Raw genomic sequence first — 23,416 nt, forward strand, 5'->3', positions numbered from 1 at the left:
AAGGATCTCGTTTTTATTTTGAAAGTAAATTTGCAAGTATAAATGGAGTTGTATAGAGATCCTGGTTGTAATGACTCGTGGTATATTATGTAAGGAAAGTCTGTAGTTATTAAAGGAAACTATTCCTGTAGTTCTTGAAGTGCCATCAGTCCAGGTATATATACAGACTGTCAAGTCATGGCTAAGAAATTTCTTTCATTCCAGATCTTAGTGCAGATTATTTCCCGGAGGTATGTGGAATTTGTAGAGATAAACAACTATTTCCAGAGCAGTCTTTATTCTTTCTGTTGTTGTCGATAGAGCCACTTTGATCAATCTGGGGAAGTGTGAACTGATTGGTGTGAAGCAAGTATTTTCTACATTGGAAGTGTGCTCCCAACTCTGTTGATCGAGGTTGTAATGTGGACTCAAGGACCTAAAAGTGAAGCATAGTTAACAATTTTTCCTGGAAAGCAGAGCATAATTGGAAACCACAGCCACATCAGAATTTTCAGTGAAATTAATGATAAGGATGTAACAACCTGTTCTGGGTTAAGAGCTGCCTAATGCTTTGTGGAGCTAATTTTATTCATAGTACTGTGGTTTTGTTTAGTGGAAAAAGCGATTAGATTTTAACTTCCTTTTTACATGGATCTTTGAATATGCCTGGAATTTATTGATGACTTGTGAACCCACAGATCAGAGAACTCTACATCACCTGCTTAGAGTCAAACGTATGGGAAAATGAGGAGTACACTGCTGCATTCCAACTGTTCAGGTAAAAGTATAGAGAATAATATGTGAAAAACACAAAATGCTGGCAGAACTCAGCAGGCCAGACAGCATCTATGGGAGGAGGTAATAATGACGTTTCGGGCCAAAACCCTTCATCAGGAGAATAATATGTGACTCAGCTGCTCTAGCCTAAGAACCTTGTAATGATGTAGTACTTTATAACTACAGCACTTCCTACTTTTGTATGTCCTAACTTTATTGATTCACAATGTTGGTTGTTTACACTGAATGGAATGTACACATTCTATAAGAAACAAATCGTGCAGTTCAGTTGGTCCATATGTATCTCATCACTCCAAGCCTAACATGCCTCTTCCCCATCCATTTCAAGGCTTTAATCATCTTCTGCTTAAATGCTTAATTAATTTGGTCTCCTTAAAATAATAACTCTACAGCATCACTTTGGTAAATTTCTGACTTTAGATCCTCCTGCTTCAAATATTTTATTTGCAAAATGATTTTGTCATATCTAGTAGAAGTCCCCTTGAGATTCTAATTCCATATCATTTTATTGCCTTAGTTCCACATCTGTTTTAATAGTATTCTGGATGATGAATTAATTTTAATAGGTTCATAGAGCACTACCACTCAGAAACAAGCCTTCAGCCCATCTAGTCAACGCTGAATTATTATTTTGCCTAGTCGCATCAACCCATACCCCTCCCATCAAAGTTCATCCAAATTTCTCTTAAATGTTGAAGTTGAACTGCATCCATCACTTCTGCTGGCAGCTCATTCCACAGCCTTGCTACTCTGAGTGAAGGTCCCCCTCCTGTTCCTCTTAAACGCTTCATCTTTTACCCTTAACCCATGACCCCAGCTCTTTTAATGTTTAAATATTTTCACGCTGTTTGATGATTTGGTACAGGAACTGCTAGTAGGGACTGGTTACAGTAGTGAGATTGATTTTTAAATTTTGTGAAATTCACCCATTGGATGGAACTTGAATGAGGCAGTTTGATGCATCTGCTGAGGAAAGCCAATGAGGTTAGCAGGGTCATTTCACCCTGTTCAGTATCAATGCAGCTGCAGCATTTCTTTTCCCTTTCTCTTTCTTTTAATTGGAAAAGGTCATTGTGCCCATTGAGTCAAAGCTGGCTCTCACCTACTTATCTCGCTATAGTTTATGCCCTCCCATGTGCCCATCAACTCCAACTTAATTTTTCTACCGTTCATCTACACTGAGGTAATTTATAATAGTCAAACAGCCTACCAGCATGGCTTTGTGATGTAAGAGTAAATCCGAGCACCTGGAACACAGAGTGTATAAATGTAGTCAACAACAAACCCAGCTGGCTGTAGCTGTAGGCAAGAACACCTCCTGCTGTACCCCACTGTGCTACTTTAATCAATTGTTGCATGAAATTTCCTTGTTGTAATTTTGGTAATGATATTGTGAAGGTATTCTAACACGTGAAGCATGGAACTTCTGCAGTTTGCAAATGGGAAAGAGCATGTCAGATTAGCCATTTGCCTGCTCCAACATATGATGGGAGAAGATGTGTATTGAATTTGTGTGGTGATTAAATAACTTGATCTGTTGCAGAATGATGGCCAAAGATGAGCTTGTACATCTGCTTCAAAAATGCTTAGAAGTGTTGCAGTCTTCTGAGCACAAATCCCTCACTCATTCCATACAAACACTGGAAGATTTCCTTGCAAAGTTTCAGAAACTGGACGGTACGTGTTGAGCAATGTAGTCAGTGGTAATGGGCCAGACCAAGATCTATTTTTTGGAAATGTAATTTCCATATTATTATTATTGCAATAGAAACATGAGCGATCCAGCTTGCTGATTCTTATTAATTTAACACTTCCTCCAATCTTCTATTAAAAAGAATTCAATAGAATTAAATTCTCAGAGGATGGTCACTTAATCTCTCATGTTGTGCCGGCTCTTTATGTGATAGATTCATATCCCTGTTCTTTCCCTACAGCATTGTATATATTTCCATTTTTCTACAAGTAATTATCTTTTTGAAAGCCATAGTCATTATGCCTGCTATAATTCAAGTAAATTTTCTCTGTGTTCTCCCAAAGTTCATGACATCCTTCCTAAGATGTAGGGTCCAGAATTGGGCATTATTTTAAATAAACAGTGATGTAGAATGATTAATCAAAACACTTTTAAATTTCATTTCTGAAATAATGATCTCCTCATCTTGTAGCACCTTTGAACATATTGTTAATTCAAGTCACTCTGCTGCTGAACCTCTCTTATAATTCTACCATTCAGTTTTTACTGCCTTTTCTTATTCCTCCTTAAAAAAACTGCTCATTTCTGTACCATGAATCTTGCTTCCTGTAAGTCTGGCCATTTTTTTCCAAACTGTTTTATTTAACTTCTCGGCATAAATTCTGTAGATAATTATTACTGAGGAAACTGCATGAAGTAATCATCATTTGCTTCACGGAATCTGAAAATGAATGTAAGCTATTATACCAATAATTTATTGGATGTATAACTAGTTCATCACAGGATACATTTTTGTTTAATCTCATGAAGATGTTGGTACTGGAGAGGGGGAGAGTGTTTTCACATCTGGCACTCAGTGCTGAGCAATCTCAGATCAGAGAAAACTCGGTCTTTCTTCAGGAGAAAGATTACCTCTTGCAATAGTTATTTTTTTATTATTAATTTTACATAGAAGTTCCTGTGGAAGATATTGAAGAAGGTAAAGAACCCAAAGAAAGATCACAGAAATCGCTACAGAAAAAGACTGATCTTTATCAGCTTCAAAAGGTTCAATTTTTAGTTAATATGTTGCCTTCTTTCCTGTAAATACCCTACCTTCATACTTTCTATTCTGTTTTTCAAAACAAACTATTGACGATGGTTGAAATGCTTGTAGCCAATTTCAGTGTAACAGTGGGCACCACAGTAGTGTGGTGGTTAGTGCAACACTATTACAGCTCAGGCTGTACCAGAGTTCTGAGTTCAATTCTGGTACTGTTCTATGAGGAGTCTCCGTCACATCCTCCCTGTGGAGTGCGTTGGTTTTCCTCGGGTGCTTCAGTTTCCTCCCACAGCCCCAAGATGTACCTGGTGGGTTAATTGGTCATTGTAAATTGTTCCATGGTTAGCTTGGGGTTAATCGGGGTTGTGGTTTTGCTGGGGTGGTGTGGCTCAAAGGGCCGGAAGGGCCTACTCCGCACTGTATTGCTAAATAAATGTAACTTTTGAGGGCTTCCTTTGAAAAATGAGGCAAGGCAACTGACTGAACTTTGGGGGAGCATTTTAGGAATAGTGACCATATTTCTTGTAGTTTTAACATAGTTATTGAAAGAAATGCGGCTGGTTGAAAAGTTAGTCTTATATTGGAGTAAAGCTAATTTTGATGGTATTAGGGAAGCGATTTATAAAGGTCAAATGGGAGAGGCTGTTCACAAGTAAAGGGAACAAGTAGTTTGCTTTCAAATTACTGGGTCAACGTGTTCTTGTTAGAGTGAAGGGCAAGGCTGGCAGGATTAGTAAACCTTGGTGGATGAAGTATATTGAGTCTCAGGTCAAGAAAAAGAAGGCATATACCAGGTATTGGCAACTAGGATTAAGCGAGTCCCTTGAGGACTTTGAGGAATGTAGGAGAACACTTTAAAAATAATTAAATAAGTAAATTAGGACATGAGATGTCCCTGGCAGATAAGGTAAAAGAGAATCCTAAGAGTATTTATAAATATATTAAGAGCAAAAGGCTAACTGGGGGAAGAATAAGTCCTCAAGGATTCTTATGGTTGTCTACATATGGAGTCAAAGCAGATGGGTGCAGTCATAAATGAACACTTCTCCACAATAAATACAGACAAGAAGGTAGTGAATTTAGTAAACGACAATGTGAAAGAGGAGGCTTTGCTTTTTAAAGGTGGATAACGAGAAGACATTGTTGGGTCTCTGGTAGTGATTCTTGTATATTCCTGAGCCAGTGAGCCTAGCATCAGTGTTAAGTAATTGGAGGGGATTCTGAGACAGGATATATCTGCAGTTCGAAAGGCAAAGACTAATTAGGGATAGTCGGCATAGTTCTGTGCATGGGAAATTATGTCTCAAATCTATTTGAGTTTTTTTGAAGAGGTTATTGAGATATTTGCCAGGGTTAGGGTGATAGTGTCTAAGTGGATTTAAACCAGCCTTTTGACATGGTCCTGCATGGTAAGCTAGTCCAGAGAGTAGGATCACATGAAATCCAGGGTAATCAAACCATTTAGATACAAAATCGCCTTCTTGTAAGGAATAAGAAGGTGTAATGGAAGGTTGCACCAGTAATGAGCTGCAGGGATCATTACTGAGCCCCTCAATGTTTGTCATGTGTATTGATGATTTTGAGAATATGGGTGGCAAGATTGAAGGTTGTCTAAGGTTACAACAGTATATATTTCAACTGGTAAAGTGGGTAATAGAATGGCATATAAAGAAATGGCAGATCAAATTTAATGCAGACAAGCACAAAGTGATCCATTTTGGGAAGTCAAACCAAGGTAGAACTTACTCAGTAAATGACAGGGTCCTAAGTACTGTTGAACTGCAGAGAAACTTGGAGGTACAAGTACCTAGTTCTCTGAAAGTGACAATGCAGGTGAAGAAGACATCGGATAGTAATATTTTGCTGGTTTCCTGTTCCTTTGGGTTCAGACATACTGTAGGATTTTCATTCTCTTTCAAGTAATCACAATCCCCTTAGGGTTTTATTATCCAACCTGCCCACATTTTTGTTGTTCTTGTCTTCTTCACTGCATACACCACTAATCAGCAGATCCCACAGATCAACCATGTCAGCAGTCTAAATGACCATTTTGAAAACTGGAGGAACTCTGCAGGGCAGGCACAATCTATGGAAAAGAGTACAGTCAACTTGTTGGGCCGAGACCCTTCAGCAGGCCTGGAGATAAAAAGCTGAGGAGTAGATTTAAAATGTGGGGGAGGGGAGAGAGAACCAGTGATAGGTGAAACTGGGAGAGGGAAAGATGAAGAAATAGTTGGGAAGTTGACTGGTGAAAGAGATACAGGACTGGAGAAGGGGGAGTCTGATAGGTGGGGATAGAGGGCCATGGAAGAAAGAAAAGGGGGAGGAGCGCCTGAGGGAGCCAGTGGGCAGGCAAAGAGAGAAGGAAAAGGGAAAGAGAGGGCAGGGGCCATTGCCAGAAGTTTGAGAAATTGATGTTTATGCCATCAGCTTGGAGGCTGCCCAGATGGACTATAAGGTGTTGTTCCTACAGCCTGAGTGTGGCCTCATCGCAACAGTAGAGGAGGCTATGGATTGACATATCGGAATAGAAAGTGGAATTAAAATGGGTGGCTACTGGGGGATCCCGCTTCTTCAGGTGGAAGGAGCGTAGGTGCATGGTGAAAACATCTCCCAATCTACGTCGGGTCTCACTGATACACAGGAGGACACACCCAGGAGCACCGGGCACGGTATATGACCCCAACAGATTCACAAGGGAAGTGCAGCTTTGCCTGGAAGGACTTTTTGGGACCCTGAATGGTAATGAGGGAGGAGGTATAGGGGCAGGTGTATCACTTGTTCTACTTGCAAGGATGAGTGCCAGGAGGGATATCAGTGTTGAGGGCAAGTGGATGAGGGAGTCGTGTAGGGAGTGGTTCCTGTGGAGAGCAGAAAGTGGGGGTGAAGGAAAGATGTGCTTGATGGTAGGATCCTGTTTGAGATGACGGAAGATGTGGAGAATTATGTATGTAGTGATCTTAAATTTGAATGAATGAAAATGTAAATTTTGCATAGTTGATGGTTATTGTATTTTAATGTTCAAGAAAGGCAAATGTATTTCAAAAACTGCGTATGCTAAAAATCTCAAACCACTAGTGAAGTAAGCCTTTTAAGTTTTGTTTTAATTGGGGGTGAGGGAAAGCTGTTTAACCATTTTAAAACCAAAATATGCAAGTATCATATTTATAACAAGATTTCCCATCACTTTCAGTGCCTTGCTAGTGAGCAATAACTGTACCAAAGATAGTTTTTGAAAATTACAGCTTTGGCTTTTGCAGACCTTACTGGAAATGAAGGAATTAAGAAGATCCAAGAAACCAAGCAAGTTTGAAGTTTTGCGAATGGATGTTCTTGAATTTATGGACAAACTTGTAAGGTGAGTTAATAGGATAGTTAGTGAGAACCATTGCAGTGACATTTTTAATATGAAGTTGTACTTCCTTCAGTGCCTGTTAGGGGTTCCTAAAACATACCCTGTGAGGAAGAAGCAGTTATTATCTTCTCTTAGCACACACAAGCCCTTCCCCATCACTTGCCTCGACTTGACTCTCGCATTTATAAAGCAGCAGCATCTACATCTTGTGAGTCTTCAGGTCTGAGGGAAGAGGGTTGTTAGGGACGTTTTGAACAAGTCTAGTCAACAAAGGTTCAGGGACAGGTTATTGAATCTTTCCGTTGCCTGTATTTTCTCCCTCTCATCTCTTTATTGTTCAACAAAGAAAGTTTTTTTTTCACTGTGGGCCAAGTAGCCTGTTCCTGTGTTACAATTAAATATTTAAATATATCTATTCAAATTGTTGTCGGTCCAAGATTCCAAGAGATTAGATAGCCCTGGGCATTTTTGTTCTTCTCCTTTCTCATATCCTGGTGTCTCTCCTCCAGTCAAAATAATTTGTTATCTTCAAGCAGTATTAAAAGCCCTACAAAGCAGCTGTCTCTTAACCATCTTTGTTTGTAATGTAGTCTACCATCTCAAATCTCTCTTTGCATCTTGAATTTACATACTGTGCCTATTGCAATTGTCCTGCTCACCTTTTAAACCTTCAATATACGTTGTACAGTGTTCAGAAACATCTAAAGTTCCAATGTATTGTACAGATTTATCATCACTTTTAATATTTGTACTTTGCCTTATTAAAACACAAATGCCATTAGATTTTTAATGGTGTTTTCCATTTAGGGAATATGTATTTTGATCAGGAATTGCCAGTTCAGTGAAAGATATGGGTCTTTATTTTTCCTCTTAGAACAACTGATTTCAAACTTGGGTAAAGTGCTCAGCTGTCTGTTTGTCTGCTCGTATGCCTTAGCCTTCCTCAAGTGTTCTGGAACCACAGCCCTGCTCTGCCTGTATTTTTCGTATCAACATCAGGTTTTAAGATTGTAACTAATGCTAATGTTTTGGCACTGTCAGTTCAACCCCAATTCCAGTCTGCCAAAAATACTTCCAATTTTTCTTCCTTCCTTCAACCTAACTTCTTTTACTCCACCAAATCACATGGACGGACATCTTATTGAATGTTTTATGAAAATTCTTGCACATCCACATGCCCTGTAGGCTGGATGTGACCTTGTAGCTTAAAAAAAAATCAAAACACACATTTTCCAACCTGTCCTTTTCCAAACTTAACTGTAGTTTCCCTACTAGAAAAAAAAGCAGTCAATTCGGAAATAAAACCAAAATATAATGAATAAAAGAAGTGAAAAGTAGAATCTGAAGTGTACAGGGGTGGCGGCAGGGGAAAACTGCTGTTTAGTGTAGGATGTTACTAGCATACTACTCATCATCTGCTTTGAAGAAATTCTTGTTTCTGCTTGCCTCTAGTTTGTTTGTTTAGTTAGATCAGCTGCCCTCTTTCATGTCACCCACTACTGATTGTTCATCACTTCACTAAACCTGACTAAATCTCTGTTTGCTTTTAAGACTGTTCTGTTGATTAATTAATCTGTTGTTAAGCAGTGATATGAAAACTCCCAATGATATTTGAAGAAGCCACAGTGATATAAACACATAACTGTCTAATTTTAGTCAGCCCGTACTGTTGTAGTGTCTGGAGGCAGTGGATCACCAATGCAAACCAGGCCCCAGTTTCAATTTTGGCTCTAATTCAATACAAGAAGAGCCACATTTTTTAACTTTTGTTTTGGTTTGCTTGAATGAAGTGAAGAACTGAGCAGTGAGGAGAGAGTTGTAATTTGTTGTTACCATATCACCTCTTTTGAAGAGTGTTAAAGTAAAATGTTGCAAAAATGGGTCATTCAGCTCGTCAAGGTGTCCCATCTCCTGCAAAGTACATTCCCAGCAAATGAAAGTGCTTATCACTGTCAACTTTGGTAAAAAAAAATGGCTAGTGTACAGGCTTTGGTCCAGATGTTGGATGTTTCTTAAGTGCTTTTCTCTTTATTAGTAGAAATAAGGGAATTCTTCCAGTATTTCCTGATGCAGTAGACTAGAAAATAGATTAGAAGAGCACTTTTTCTACAAACGTACATTTGAGTACATTATTGAGTACAAATGTACTTGGTACATTTGAGTTAATTTTTGGGCATATTTCAAAGAGATTACTATTAAAATTGCATTTCCTGTTGAAGACCTGCCCATCAGGAATTTGGCGGGTCTTGTTCCATCTTGATTCATCCTAATGATATTTTCTGGCCAGATTTTGCATGTGATAATGACATCAATATGTCCACTGGCAAATAATTGCATACCAAGGAAAAATGGATCAAGTGACTACATCTTACAAGCTTTGTTTTGGAATTCACATTTCAATAAGAAGTAGTGGCTGAAAGTAGTCAGTCATGTGCAATTTTAAAATGTTCTGGAGGATATAGAGAGGTGACATTTAACTGCAAGGGTGACCCATTTCTCATGGTATTGACATTAGTGGCCACATGTAATGGCCTAAATTTGGTATTGTGCTATGTGCAGAGCAGGAGTATCAGGTATGAGGGGCATCCTGTTTATAAGCAAAGTGACTACTTTTCAAGATGGGTTGTTGACTCTTATTTCTTTGAGATAATTTGATTGTACGTTGCATTACTGAAATTGGAATCTATTAGTAGTGAAAGGTTAACATTAAGTGAGTGGCAAGTGCATTGGTGAAATCAGTATGGTTTCATCTTTTGAGATTAACTCTAATTTTGTGTTATCTCAGCCTCGGGCAGATTTTCGGAAAGGAGCTTTAGCTCTTATTGGTCTTCGTATTGTGAATGCAGGGAACAGTTTCTCTGAATCACTTGTGAGATCAATGTATGCATCTTCTTGCAGGCTGCCACAAAACAAAGAAACAGAATGGAATTCATGAAAAACCCTACACCACCAAGATTATTCCAGTGTGCAAAAAGGAAAGAACAAATCGTGCAAACAATTGTATTTTTAAAAAGGCAAATGATCCACAAGCTATGAACTTCAGAGTCCCTGAGAGTAAGTCCACAGCCACATAGCTAGTTCAGTGTTGCAGCCAGTTGAGGAGCCGGATGCTGCAGCAGCACAGTGCTAGGTTCAGTGGTACGGCGAATACCAAAAACTGCAGGTCAGCTCTGCGCTCAGGCAAGCAAAGCCTCTCACAGTAATAAGCTGAACATTGATTTGTCCACTGCCCTCACCCTCGACACCTTAGTCCTTCTGATCTGGCTCCATGCCTAACTCAGGCAAACATCAGCTCATTATCCGCTCTCAGACCCAGATCCCATCTAAGTCCGCTCCAGCAATGGCCGCCATAACTATACCTACATTCACGAAAGTCCAGTTTACCGAATATTTCAGGATACCACAAAAATACCAGGTTGTACAGAAGGTTCAAAAGCATACTTCCCAACAAGAAATTACAGGCTGCAGATTGCAGTGATTGTAGTCCTAAAAGGTATATTTTATAGTTAGTCATTTTGTTTGCCACCTGCAAAGTGAGGCTGTGTCCCACCAGCACCATCTTCACCAAAGATGGGAGTTAGCCAGTATACAAAGGAGGGAAGAAGGGGTTGAAGCAATAGGTGAGTGAGAATGTTGTCAGAAACTAGAAGTTGATCGATGGAAGTGACAACAGGTTGAAGATTAGAATCTATTTAGAGAGGACATGGAACCATGGAATAAAGAGGAGGTGAGGAAACAAATTCTGAGATGTTGACTTTTTATTTCTCTCCATAGATGCTACCAGACCCACTGAGTTCCAGCTTTTTGTGTGTTGCTCCAGATTTCCAGTTTCTGAAGTTTCTTGTGTCTGCATTGTATTTGACAATTTTTTATTGTTCAAAGTGCAGACACATAAAGAAGGGGCTGTGTGAGTGCTCATCTGTTGCTGTAATCAGTGCATAACCATTTGTTGAGTGGAACAGAAACTAGCTAGTAATCTAAGAGCACTTGGTCTGGATGTTAGATGTTAAAAAAAATCAAAATGTCTTCTGTTTTCAATTGAATTATTCCTCATTGTCCTCAATTATGCAAAACCAGGGAATGATTTGATCTGTTACTGGTGAAAGGAAATGATAATACCACTTTTTTTTGTTCTTCTTGCAGGCAATACCTCTTGCTACCAGAGACTCAGGTGCTCCATGAAGTTGTCTATTTCAAAGCTGCTAGCATGCTTCGAAGACACTTGAATGCAGCTCCACGTGCTGCCTTGCAGATAGCTTTAAGTAATCCGTATTACTACTTAAAGGTAATAGACTGACCACTTTACCAGGATAATTTCTTCTGGTTCTGATAAGAATGAAACAAAGTCCAACTGGTTGATTCTCATTTGCACCCCATTTAAACTGAAAGGCTTAGATAGAGTGGATGTGGACAGGATGTTTCCAAAAGTGGGAGACTCTTAAGACCAGAGGGCACAGCCTCAAAGTAGAAGGGCATCCCTTTATAGAGCAGAAATGAGGAGGAATTGCTGTAGCAAGCGTGTTGTGAATCTGTAGAATTCATTACCACAGAATTATGTAGAGGCCAAGTCATTGGGTATATTTAAAGCAGAGGTAGATTGGTTCTCGATTAGTCGGGGCATCAAGGGTTAAAGGGAGAAAGCAGAAGAATGGGGTTGAGAGGGATAATAAATCAGCCACGATCAAATGGTGGAACAGAGTCAATGAGCCAAATGGCGTAATTCAGCACCTAAGACTATTTGGGTGCCACAGTAGCGTAGTGATTAATACGAGGGTATTACAGCTCGAGGTGTTGTTCAATCCCAGCATCCTCTGTAAGGAGTATCTATGTCCTCCACGTGGAATACATGGGTTTTCTTGATGTGCTTCAGTTTCCTCCCTCAGTCCAAAGGCGTACTAGGTATGTTAATTGTTAAGGTTAAATCAGGGTTGTCACAGGCTGCTGGGTGGCGCAGCTTGTACTGTGTGCATGGCAACAAAGTTACAGTTCGATTACAATATTTGCTGCATTGAGAAGCATTCTCACTTAGGTTTTCTGTTGCTGTTTACTGAACATGAAAAAGAATGTGAGAGCAGTGAAAGGTGGAAATGCATTGAAGGCTGAAAGATGAGTCCACAGGACGAGGTTTGTAGAGCACTCTTAATGGAGAGCCGTGTGAGGTTAATATATTAAAAAATACTAGCTGAACGTGAAAATGAATGTAGCATTTACTAGCTGAAGAAAGGTGGGAGCTAGCTGTGATTAAACATTAATGCCAGAATGGACCTGATGGGCTTAGTGGATAAATGTGTTATTTGTTTGCAGTTATGTTTGTTTATTGTCAACTGACTGTAATATGTACAATCAAATGAAACAGCATTCTCCCGGACAATAGCGCATCCACAAAACATGTATCTCACACAGCACGAGAAACAAAACTTTACAATGAACGCTGTAAGTTAATAAAAAATAATCCAAAATGCAGGTAGTGCACAGCACAGGTAAACAGTACGGTAAGCAACTCACTGTCATCGTGATGAGACCTCAGTGATGTGGCAGGGTATTTTTTAGTCTCAGCCTGAGGTAAGAAGCTGTTGCCAGTCTGACAGTCCTAGTTTTGACGATCCTGTACCACCTCCCTGACAGTAGTTAGAGATTGTGGGATGGGTGGTAGGGATCCTCAACAACGCTTCGAGCCCTCCGTATACAAGCCTACCTTGACATGAGGTGCTTTATGCCCCTTCCTTCCTAACTAAGTTCAAAGTAGCCCATTTGCTAAGGTCAGCTGCTTCAGCAGTACCATTTTCCACATGAAATACTCATTTCAGTTTTAAAGACAAATTTTCCACCTACTCTTTGGGAATTATATTTAGCATAAAGAGGAAGGGGAAAAAAATACCACTTTTGATCAGAGTACCACAGGGAACTATCATTAGTGGAGTGTTCCTAAGCATGAGTCAATAAGTGAAGACTGGTCTTTTAAAAGTGAATTAAAACTTGTATCTAGGGCTAAAAGTTAAACAAACCCTTTAGTTGAAATAAGCATGCGGATATTGAAGTAAGCACAAAATAGGAACCAACTCACAAGGTCTGGAGATGTTGCCAAGTTCAATTAAGTTACTAGAAATATTGGAATTACTGGAAAGAATTGTCTAAATTACGATAAAAGAGCCATTGTGTGGTGTAATAGGGATTTTTTTTACTAATCAAGATTCTAACTACTTTGCACTTAAATAAAATTTGTGTTGGATTAAGGATTTTTATTTAATAGAACAAGGGTATAACTCCTTGAGTAGATGCATGGTCCTAATGACCCACCTTTCCCCACTTCTCCTGCCTGAAGACTGTGACCTTAAAGTTTAAAAATGTATGAATGAGTCTGGCATCCATTAAAGGTAGGTAGGATATAACACAAGAAATAGGAACAGAAGTAGACCATATGAATGCTGTTCCAGTGTTCTTCCACCTGCACACTCATACTATCTACATTAAGGATATTCCTTAATATCCAGAAATCAATTAATGTTTTTAATAAATTAATTGATCAGGCCAAAGAGCCACAATCCTCTGAATGAACCTCATCTTAGTCCTAGATGTCCCACATTCTAAAACATTAGAATAAAGAACATTTTACTCCTCCCCCTTGGTCAAGGAAACATCCTTCCTCTCCAGCCTTTCAAGCCCTTTAATAATATTATAACTTTCAGTGTATTTACTTCTCACTCTTCCAAACTTTAGAGAATGCTTGCAAACTCATCTTCTCTGGATGCAATCTAGTGCCACACTTCCTCTATGACAAGTGTTAGGATACCCAAACTGTATCACCAAGACTATAATTGTAGTAAGGCAATTTTACTTTGTATTCTAATCTTTTTATGATGAAGGCCAACATTCAATTTCCCTTCCTAATTACTTGTTTTACCTGTATATTTGCTTTCAGTAACTTGTATACAAGAACATCTATCAGATTCACCAATTTATCTGTCCTTTTTTATATAAAAATACTTTTTTGTTTATATGCACAAAAATAGATAAACTACATTTTTTCATGTTACATTGCATGCGCTATCTGAAATCATGATATTCATTAATGCCGTGTTTTGAATTTGTAGAAAGAAAGGGAAAGGTATAAGTTATGCTCTCCCCATTCCCAAAGACGCTCAAGAAACCACACCTCCCTGCTAATTACCATGCCTGAATCAGCTGTGTGTTATAGTTAATATATGGGTGCAGTTTAGTGCAAATTGCCAACAATCCAGGGACACATAAATCACTCTTGTCAACTAGACTCCATTCTTAAGAGACCAGCATTGCTCTTCTTGAGCTCATTACCACCCTGACTCGGGGCTACTACATCACTAAGCTTTCATTTAGCAATTGTAAGAGATAATTGGGAGATTATTGCTAACACATACAAAATGCTGGAGGAACTCTGGATTTGCAGTACCTGCAAAAACTTTAGTATTTGTCAGTATTAATAGGCCCAGAGACGGGTTCCTGCAAGTGCTTGGATGAGTAAGAAGAGGAGGACCCTGGCATTCATGGCTAGATATTCAAGGTAGACAGGGTTGCATCAATGGCTCTATTTCAGGTAGAATGGCAGGATCTCTGCATCCACCATTTGGTTATAATGTTGATGGTCTAAATTCCCCATTCTACAAGTATTTTTGAACAGTTTCTGCCACTTTTAAAAACTTTATAGTTGAATTTCATTGTTCCAACTCAGAATGAAGCCTTGAAGAGTGATGGAGGAACCATTACTAATGTAGCACCAGATATCTGTATAATCTACAAGCTTCACCTGGAGTGTGGACGATTGATCAACCTCTATGACTGGCTGCAGGTGGGTTTTTGTTTGTGTTATTTGGAATTAAACCCATTTTTGTTCCATCGGTTTTTGCATTGATTCTACCATCATTGGAAAATCCTTTCAACTTCACAATCCAGTATATGGGCAGGCCGTTAATACTGGTTGATGTGTCCAATGATGAGAAAACAATATGAGCAGACTAAAAAAAGCTGCAAAACCACAGAATTTGTACTGTTAGTTAACATCTAGTCTAAGGTGGTACCAGGTTCTAAGGTTGACAGTCCCGACGAAGGGTCTCAGCCCGAAACATTGACTGCTCATTTCAACAGATGCTGCCTGACCTGCTGAGTTCATCCAGCTTGTTTGTACGTCTTGACTATTACAAGGGTTTGCAAAAGGAGTTCTGAATCTTTGTAGTATGGCCACATGAGTGGTCTTTCATTCAGAGACCATTATTTGCTCATGCCACATCCCAGTGAGGGTAGGAATAGGATGAATGTGTAGCTGAGAAATTATCAGGGGTTTAGATTTATAGATTATTGAGATCTCTTTTGGAGAAGATATGACCTGTACAAAAGGGATGGCTTACACTGGAACCTGAGGGGGGTCAATATCCTTGCGGGCAGGTTTGCTAGAGCTTTTTGAGAGGGTTTAAACTAATTTGGCAAGGGGATGGGAACTGGAGTGATGGGGCTGAGGGTGAGGTAGTTTGTTTACAAACAGGTAGTGTGTAGTGGACTGCTAGCAAGGAGAGGCTGATGATAGGGTAAAATTGCAGTCAACAGGTTGAGTTGCAATGTAAAATATGGACAAAGTCGAAAAGGGTAAATACAGGACTGAAGGTGTTAAATTTGAATGTGCGCATTATACGGAGTAAGGTGAAATGTGTAGCACAGTTACAGATTGGCATGTATGAATTTGTGGCATCACTGAATCACGGCTGAAAGAAGATTATAGCTGAGAACTTAACGTCCAAGGATACACGTTATATTGAAAAGACAGGCTGGTAGGCAGAGGGGTTAATGTGGCTCTGTTGATAAAGAATGAAATCAAATCATTAGAAAGAGGTGACATAGTGCCAGAAGGTGCTGAATCATTGTAGATCGAACTAAGGAACTGCAAAAGTAAAAAGACCCTGATGGGAGTTATATATAGACCCCCAAACAGTAGTATAGATGTGGTCATTGTAGAAAATGCATGCCAAAAGGGCAATGTTATGATAGTCATGGGGGATTTCAATATGCAGGTAGGTTGGGGAAATCATGTTGGTACTGGATCCCAAGAGTGGGAATTTCTAGAATACCTATGAAATGGCATTTTAGAGCAGCTTATGGTTGAGCTCACTAGGAGATCAGCTATTCTCAATTGAGTGTTGTGCAATGAACCAGAATTGATTAGAGAGCTTAAGGTAAAAGAACTTAGATACAAGTGATCACAATGTGATAGAATTCGCCCTGCAATTTGAGAAGGAGAAGCTAAAGTCAGATGTATCAGTGTTACAGCAGAGTAAAAAGAATTATAGAGGCATGTAAAAGGAACTGGCCAATGTTGATTGGAAAAGAACACCTGCAGTGATAATGGGCTGGAATTTCTGGGAGCAGGTAGGCACAATTGTGGCTGACAAGAGAAGTCAAAGTCAACATAAAAGTGTAAAAGAGAAGTGAGAGTAAATATCAGACTACTGGAAAATGATGTTGTTTTGTAATGGTAATAACGGGGGACAAGGAAATGGCAAATGAATAAGTATTTTGCATCAGCCTTGACTGTGGAAGACACTAAAAGTATGCAGGAAGTTCGAAAGTGTCAGCGCAGAAGTATGCGAAGTTGCTGTTAGCAGGGTGAAGGTTCTTGGGGAAACTGAGAGGTCTGAAGGTAAGTAATTCACCTGGACCAGGTGGTATATACTCCACGGTTTTGAAAGGCGTGGCTGAAGAGACTGTGGAGGTATTAGTAACGATCTTTCAAAAATCAAATAATTTGGCACAGTTCCAAAGGAATGGAAAATTGCAACTGTAACTCTACTCTTCAAAAAGGGAGAAAGACCAGTTTGACTTCAGTGGTTGGGAAGATGTTGGAGGTGATTGTTAAGGATGTGATTTTGGAGTACTTTGAGGCACATGGTAAAATAGGCTATAGTCAGCATGGTTTCGTCAAGGGAAAATATTGGTGACAAATCTGTTTGAATTCTTTGAAGAAGAAACAAGCAGGATAGACAAAGAAAAATCGGTGGATGTTGTGTACTTGGATTGTCAAAAAGCCTTTAACAAGATGCCACACATGAGGCTGCTTAACAAGTTAAGAGCCCATGGTATTACAGGAAAAATAGTAGCATGGACCAAGCACTGGTTGATTGGGAGGAAGCAAAGAGTGGGAAGAAAGGGAGCCTTTTCTGGTTGGCTGTGGGTCTGTGTTGGGACTGCTTCTGTTTATGTTATAAATCAACAACTTGGATGACAGAATTGATGGCATTGTGCCTGGGTTTTTGGATGATATGAAGAGAGGTGGAGGAGCAGGTAGCATTGAGGAAGTAGAAAGGCTAAAGAAGGACTTAGATTAGGAGAATGGGCAAAGAAGTGCCAGATGGAATACAGTGTTGTGAAATGAATGGTCATGCATGTTGTTAGAAGAAATAAAAGGGTAGGCTATTTTTTAAATGGAGAGAAAATTCAAAAATATGAGGTGCAAAGAGACTTGGGAGTCTTCCTGCAGGATTCCCTGAAGATTGAGTCGATGGTGAGGAAGCCAAATGTGATGTTAGTATTCATTTTAGAGGACTAGAATATAAAAGCAAGTATGCAATGCTTTATAAAGCACTGGAGAGGCCTCACTTGGAATATTATGAGCAGTTTTGGGCCCGTAATCTAAAAAATGATGTGCTGATTCCAGGATGGAAAGGCTTATCGTATGAGAAGTGTTTTGATGGCTCTGGGCCTCTGCTTACTGAAATTCAGAAGAATGAGGGGTGACCTAATTGAAATCTATATCGAATGTTGAAAGCCCTTGATAGGGTGGATGTGGAGAGGATGTTTCCTATGGTGGGGAAGTCCAAGACCAGAGGGGACAGCCTCGGAATGGGGGGGACATCCTTTTAAAACTGATACAAGGACGAATTTGTTTAGCCATAGAGTAGTGAATCTGTGGAATTTGTTGCCACAGGCAGCTGTGGGGCCATCAATGGATATATATTGGGGCAGAGATTGATAGATTCTTGATTGGTCAGGGCCTGAATGGATACAGGGAGAAGGCAGGAGATTGGGGCTGAGAGAGAAAATGGATCAGCCATGATGAAATGGCAGATCTGACTTGAGCAAAATGGCCTAATTCTGTTCCAATATCTTATGGTCTGAGGTCTAATTGCTAGGAATTTTTCCATGCAATAAGGACTAATTGATGAGGCAATGTTATTTTTATCTCAACTTGGTGTCTCGTTGTTTTTTGGATCATTCACTGATGATATCAAGTTGGTATCCAGTAAGTTTCTGTCAGATTTATAATTTAAAGAAGAACATAGTTTATATTTATGGGGATCCAAGAGACTGTCGATGCTGGAATCTGATACAACATACAAGATGCTGAAGGAACTCAGTGGGTCAGGCAGCACCATATAAAGCTAACTAGATGGTCAAATATCCTTGAAGGGATTGATGCTGCCTGACTTGCTGAGCTCCTGCAAAATCTTGTTTGATAGTCAATGATTTTACAATATATTTATATATATATGAACTATAAAGAGTAGATGCATTACATTGATGGATCGCAATCATTTGCCAAATGTTATGGCAGGGGTTCCCAACCTTTTTTATGCCATGGACCCCTACCATTAGCTGAGGGGTCTGTGGACCCCAGGTTGGGAACCCATATGTTATGATGAGCTCCATGTTTGGACATCCAGTCTAGTAAAGCAGGGGTCACCAACCTTTTGCACCGCGGACTGGTTTAATATTGACAATATTCTCGTGGACCAGCCAACAGGGGGTGGGAGTGTTAATCACAACTGGAATATAGGTGATAAGTCAACTATAAGTCACCTATAAGTTGCTAATGCACGCAATTTCATTTCTAAAAGGGTTTATCAAACGAATTTAATATTAAGCACACAGCGCAATCATTGCAACACACCAGTGAGAGGACAAGGTAAGGGCCAGAGGTCCCTGTACCGGGGCCACAGCGGTCGCAGTCCGGAGAGAGCAACCGAGTGAGAAGTTTGACAGGGCGTGTTCCAGCTCTCCCCCCCCCCCCCCCCCCCCTGTAGGCAGGTAGGATCTAAGAATCTATCGGACAACAAAAGTTTTGCTCGAGCGATGACTTTCAGTAGATCGCAGCTAGGTAGCTGCTCTGCTACTTATGAAACCCTGAGCCCGAATTAGGTCGTCTGCGAATATTTTAGCAACGGGTTCACCATGAACATTTGGTGTGCTAAACAGGTTCAGAGGTGGCTCCCATCTGTCCATGCTCCAGGCTAGTAGCAACAGCACTTCTCATCGGCCATGTGAGGCAACCAGTTACCTGAGGCCAACCAGTGATCCCTGGCGCTAGGGTATCCCTGCGTTTAGCCAAATGATGACCTCTGTGGATAATGACTTCGTGTGTGTAATGACCTCACGTGTGTTCAAGTTCAACAGTGGGCGTGACAGGGAATGAGGAAAGGTGCAGCTGACTCATATAGTTTCATGTCGCCAAATCATATAGTTTCCTTGTGGAAAAGCACATGGTTGGGGACCACTGTGGTAAAGCACACAATTGTTCCTTGAGATGCTAATGTGAGAACTGAAGGGCCTCCTGCAGCTGATGTTAATGAGCACATTGATGTGCTTCATGGTTTGGCCATGTAACACTGTCCTCATCTATCTGTGGACAAGTTGGCCTCATCACCCCTGGCCTGTGCAGATTTGTTGAGGGTTATCGATCCTCTCTGGGAATTGCGATAGAGGTATTTGTTCCCTCCTTTGGATTTGATCCCAGTTCCTTCTGTTGGGATACTTACATGTTTCTGCCGCATTGATGTTGGCTACTGTCTCCCAGCATGATTTTAAGTGATTTAACAGTGTTTTTTCCCATTCAATCATAGTCATGTTTATCATCGTGTGTCAGCTTAAAGAAGCCATGTGTTTTTCCCCTGTTGTTGATTTCCTTAATTGTATATTAATGTCCCTTCCAGTAGATACCAATTTATTTCTCACAAATGATGCCTAGCTACTTGTGTGTGGTTCAATGTTGCAAAGATAATAAGTTCCTGAGTCTGGTTTTTGTCTGCAGTGATTGAAAGAACTCAGTATGAAATTTCTGGGAAAGACTCCATATGAATTTGAAATCTGAACTGTAAAGTTAATTGAGTTCTGGGAGGGGTAACTGTCCAATTCATATTTACCCTGTAAATTTTAACCTGGGTAATGGTTAGATAAGCTCCTCTCTAATTGGAGTAGCACAGTGATATTTTTTGCCCATGATACACCTTGTGTGGAACTATAATCTTATTAAGATTGTACTTTTAATTTCCCCTGTGCTGCTAATTCCGCAGAGAAAACTAATCCTAAAGATTTGTTAGGGTAAAAAACGTTAGTGGCCACGGTAACATAATGGTTAGCATACACTATACAGCATCAGTGACCCACGCTTAATCCTTCTGCTGTTTGTCAGGAGTTTGCACCTTCTCCTGTGACTGCATGTGTTTCCTCCAGGTGCTCCAGTTTGCCCCCTCATTCCAAAGACACATAAGCTAGTACGTTATTTGGTCACGTAGGTGTAAATGGGCAGCACAAGCTCATTAGAATGTCACTTATTTAAACAGAATGGAGTGAAATCGAAGCATTCTCAGTCTATAATTGGTATTTTTAATTTTTTGGGACAACAGAATTCCACTTGGGTCAAGTTAAACTGAAACTGCAGAGATACATAAGGTTTCATAATCATTATCATTACTGCAGCTATGAAAACGAGTGGCGTATTTTGTGTTTAAATCTCCAGTTTTGCAGTGGGTCAGATTTAGACCTTTAGACCTTGAAAATTATGCAGCTGCAAACTCTGAGCTATATTAACCCACAAGGCGACAACCCAGACATCTGCAGACATGCATATCTGTTGAGGTACTTCAAAGAGGAAGTTCACTTTAATATTCAAGCTATATATAAAAGGATTACAAATCAGCAGGGATTTTAAGAAGTTAGAATTTTAATGCTCAGGTTCTGGGATCGGATGGATTAACAGCTGTTCCATTACTGACATTTATTGCTACATCTTTGTTCTAGGCTTATCTAGTACTGAGACAGTATTATACTGTACATAGTTGGTTCCAGGTTCTAAGTGTTAAGCTTTCATTGTTTTAATAAGCAATCAGGTGTCAGCTTGCAGTTTGCAATTCACAGCAGCATGTGCTTAAGTTAGCCCTGTGCTTGAAATGAACTTGGCAAGATTGTGGACTGACTCACAATTGCTGCCACCATTGTCAGAAACGGCCCAGATACATAACCTTGATATTTTCAGAACCCTTTAATTCTTTAAAATTTTGTTTGTAGTTACTTTCCTCCATAGATGCTGTCTGACCTATTGAATTCCTCGAGTACTTTTTATATTTCTCCAGCCTCTGTCTTTAATTATTGTTGGTACTTGTTTTGGTAAGGTTTTAGGTAATTGTGGAAATTAAATACCCAGTGTTAGTGTACTTACAGCTGGCACTTCTGTTAATTGGCTTGTTCCATTTTTATGGATGTTTTGAGTCTGCTGTCCTCCAGTGTTCTTCCATATCCTACGGGACTCGAGTTTTCAGGCAGTTTCCAGTTCCTAATACTATGTAACATTAGGAAAAATAGAAGTGAATTAAGAATACATTGGAGCATTTATTTATAGAAACTGTTCACAAAGTCATGCTTTATTTATTGAAGTGTGGTTTCCAATTTTACTCACCTTCACTGAAAGTAATGACAATTTAACAGCTTATACTATCAGGATTATTGGCAGCAGCAGTTTCCATCCAGTATTCTCATGTATCTTTCATGTTAACATCAGACCAAAATAGATTTTGTTGTCTTCTGTTTTGTTGTTGATTTAAAAGGGTTACAAAACACTTCTTGGATGAAGTCCAATAACATTTTATGATTGGAACATCTGCTCCAGAGAAAGTCGGCACTTAGCTCTGTCCAATACTGCTAAAGGTTGCAGAATCTTTGAATTGGAGCGGCGCACACAAAATGCTGGAGAAACTCCGCAGGTCAGGCAGCATCTATGGAAGAGAATAAATAGTCAACGTTTCAGGCCCAGATCCTTAATTAGGACTGAAAGGAAGAGGAATGATGCCAGAGTAAGAGGGTAGGGGGAGAGGAAGGAGTACGAGCTAGAAGGTGGTAGGTCAGCGACAGACACAAAATGCTGGATGCTGGAGGAACTCAGCAGGCCAGGTAACATCTAGGAAAAGAGTACAGTCAATGGTTTGGGCCCAAAACATTGACTGAACTCTTTTCCTAGATGCTGCCTGGCCTGCTGAGTTCCTTCAGCATTTTGTGCATGTTGCTCGGATTCCGGCATCTGCAGATTTTCTCTTGTAAGTGATAGGTGAAGCCAGGTTTAGTGGGGAACAGGGGTAGGGGAGTGAACTATGAAGCTGGGAGATAGTAAGTAGAAAAGACAAAGGGCTGGAGAAGAATGAATCTGCTAGGCGAGTGGATAATGGGAGAAAGGGAAGGAGGAGGGGCACCAGAGGGAACTAATAGGCAAGGGAGGAGAGGAGGTAAGAGGCCAGAGTGGGGGAAATGAAGAAGGGGAAAAAATTAGCAGAAGTTGGATAAATTGATGTTCATGCCATTAGGCAGGAGGCTGCCTAGATGGAATATGAAATGTTGCTCCTCCAACCTGAAAGTGACCTCATCATGGCAGAAGAGAAGGCCGTGGATCCACATGTCAGAATGGGAATTGAAATGGTTCGTTACTGGGAAATTCCACTTATTGGGTATGGAAATAAGGTGCTCGACAAAGTAGTCTCCCAATTTAAGTCAGGCCTCATCAATATAGAGGAAGCTGCATTGGGAGCATTGGATACGATAGACGACAGCTTTGCAGGTGAAGTGTTGCCTCACCTGGAAAGACTGATCGGGGCCCTGAAGGAAGAGGTAAATGGGCAGGTATACCACTACTGCTGCTTATGGGATAAATGGCAGAGGGAGTTTAAGTTGGGAGGGACCAATGAACAAGAGAGTCACAGAGGGGGGAGTGATCCCTGCAGAGAGTGGGGGGGGGGGGGGAATTTATTTTCGTGATACAGTAGGCCCTTCTGGTTCTTTGAGCCACGCCAGTCCAGCAACTCCACAACCCCTATTTAACCCTAATCTAAATCAGACAATTTACAATGACCAAGCCTGCCTGGAACATCTTTTGGACTGTGAGAGGATACCAGAGGACCCAGAGAAAACCCACACATCCTATGGGGTTGGCATACAGAAGCTCCTTACAGAACAGTGCTGGAATCGAACTCCAAACTCCAAACGCCCTGAGCTGTAATAACGTCGCCCTAACCACTACGCTACCTAGTGTAATGGTGAAGATGTGTCTGCTGGTAGGATCTCATTGCAGATGGTAGGAGTTGCAGAGAATATGTTGAATGCTCATGGGGTGGTAGGTGAGGATGAGGAACTCTGTCCCTGTTAAGGCAGTGGGAAGATCGGGTGAGCATGGATATCTGGGAAAAGGAGAAGATGCAGGTGAGGGCAGCATCAATGGAGGAGGAAAGAAGACCCTGTCCTTTGAAGGAGGAGGACATCTTTGAGGTCTTGT

The 23,416-nt window shown here is 40.3% G+C and overlaps 1 protein-coding gene across 2 annotated transcripts in view; it reads left to right on the plus strand.

The window, feature by feature from the left end:
* orc3 (origin recognition complex, subunit 3) overlaps window positions 1-23,416 on the plus strand; it is a 68,232-nt gene that overhangs the window by 34,698 nt on the left and 10,118 nt on the right. For both annotated transcript variants that reach the window (XM_059982395.1, XM_059982396.1), the window contains exons 13-18: window positions 678-757; window positions 2,321-2,454; window positions 3,423-3,517; window positions 6,773-6,870; window positions 11,011-11,152; window positions 14,573-14,689. In XM_059982395.1, coding sequence (XP_059838378.1) covers window positions 678-757; window positions 2,321-2,454; window positions 3,423-3,517; window positions 6,773-6,870; window positions 11,011-11,152; window positions 14,573-14,689 — 666 coding nt within the window. The remainder of the gene's footprint in view (window positions 1-677; window positions 758-2,320; window positions 2,455-3,422; window positions 3,518-6,772; window positions 6,871-11,010; window positions 11,153-14,572; window positions 14,690-23,416) is intronic.

This window comes from Hypanus sabinus, chromosome 10 (assembly GCF_030144855.1).
Source record: "Hypanus sabinus isolate sHypSab1 chromosome 10, sHypSab1.hap1, whole genome shotgun sequence".
Taxonomy (NCBI): Eukaryota; Metazoa; Chordata; class Chondrichthyes; order Myliobatiformes; family Dasyatidae; genus Hypanus; species Hypanus sabinus.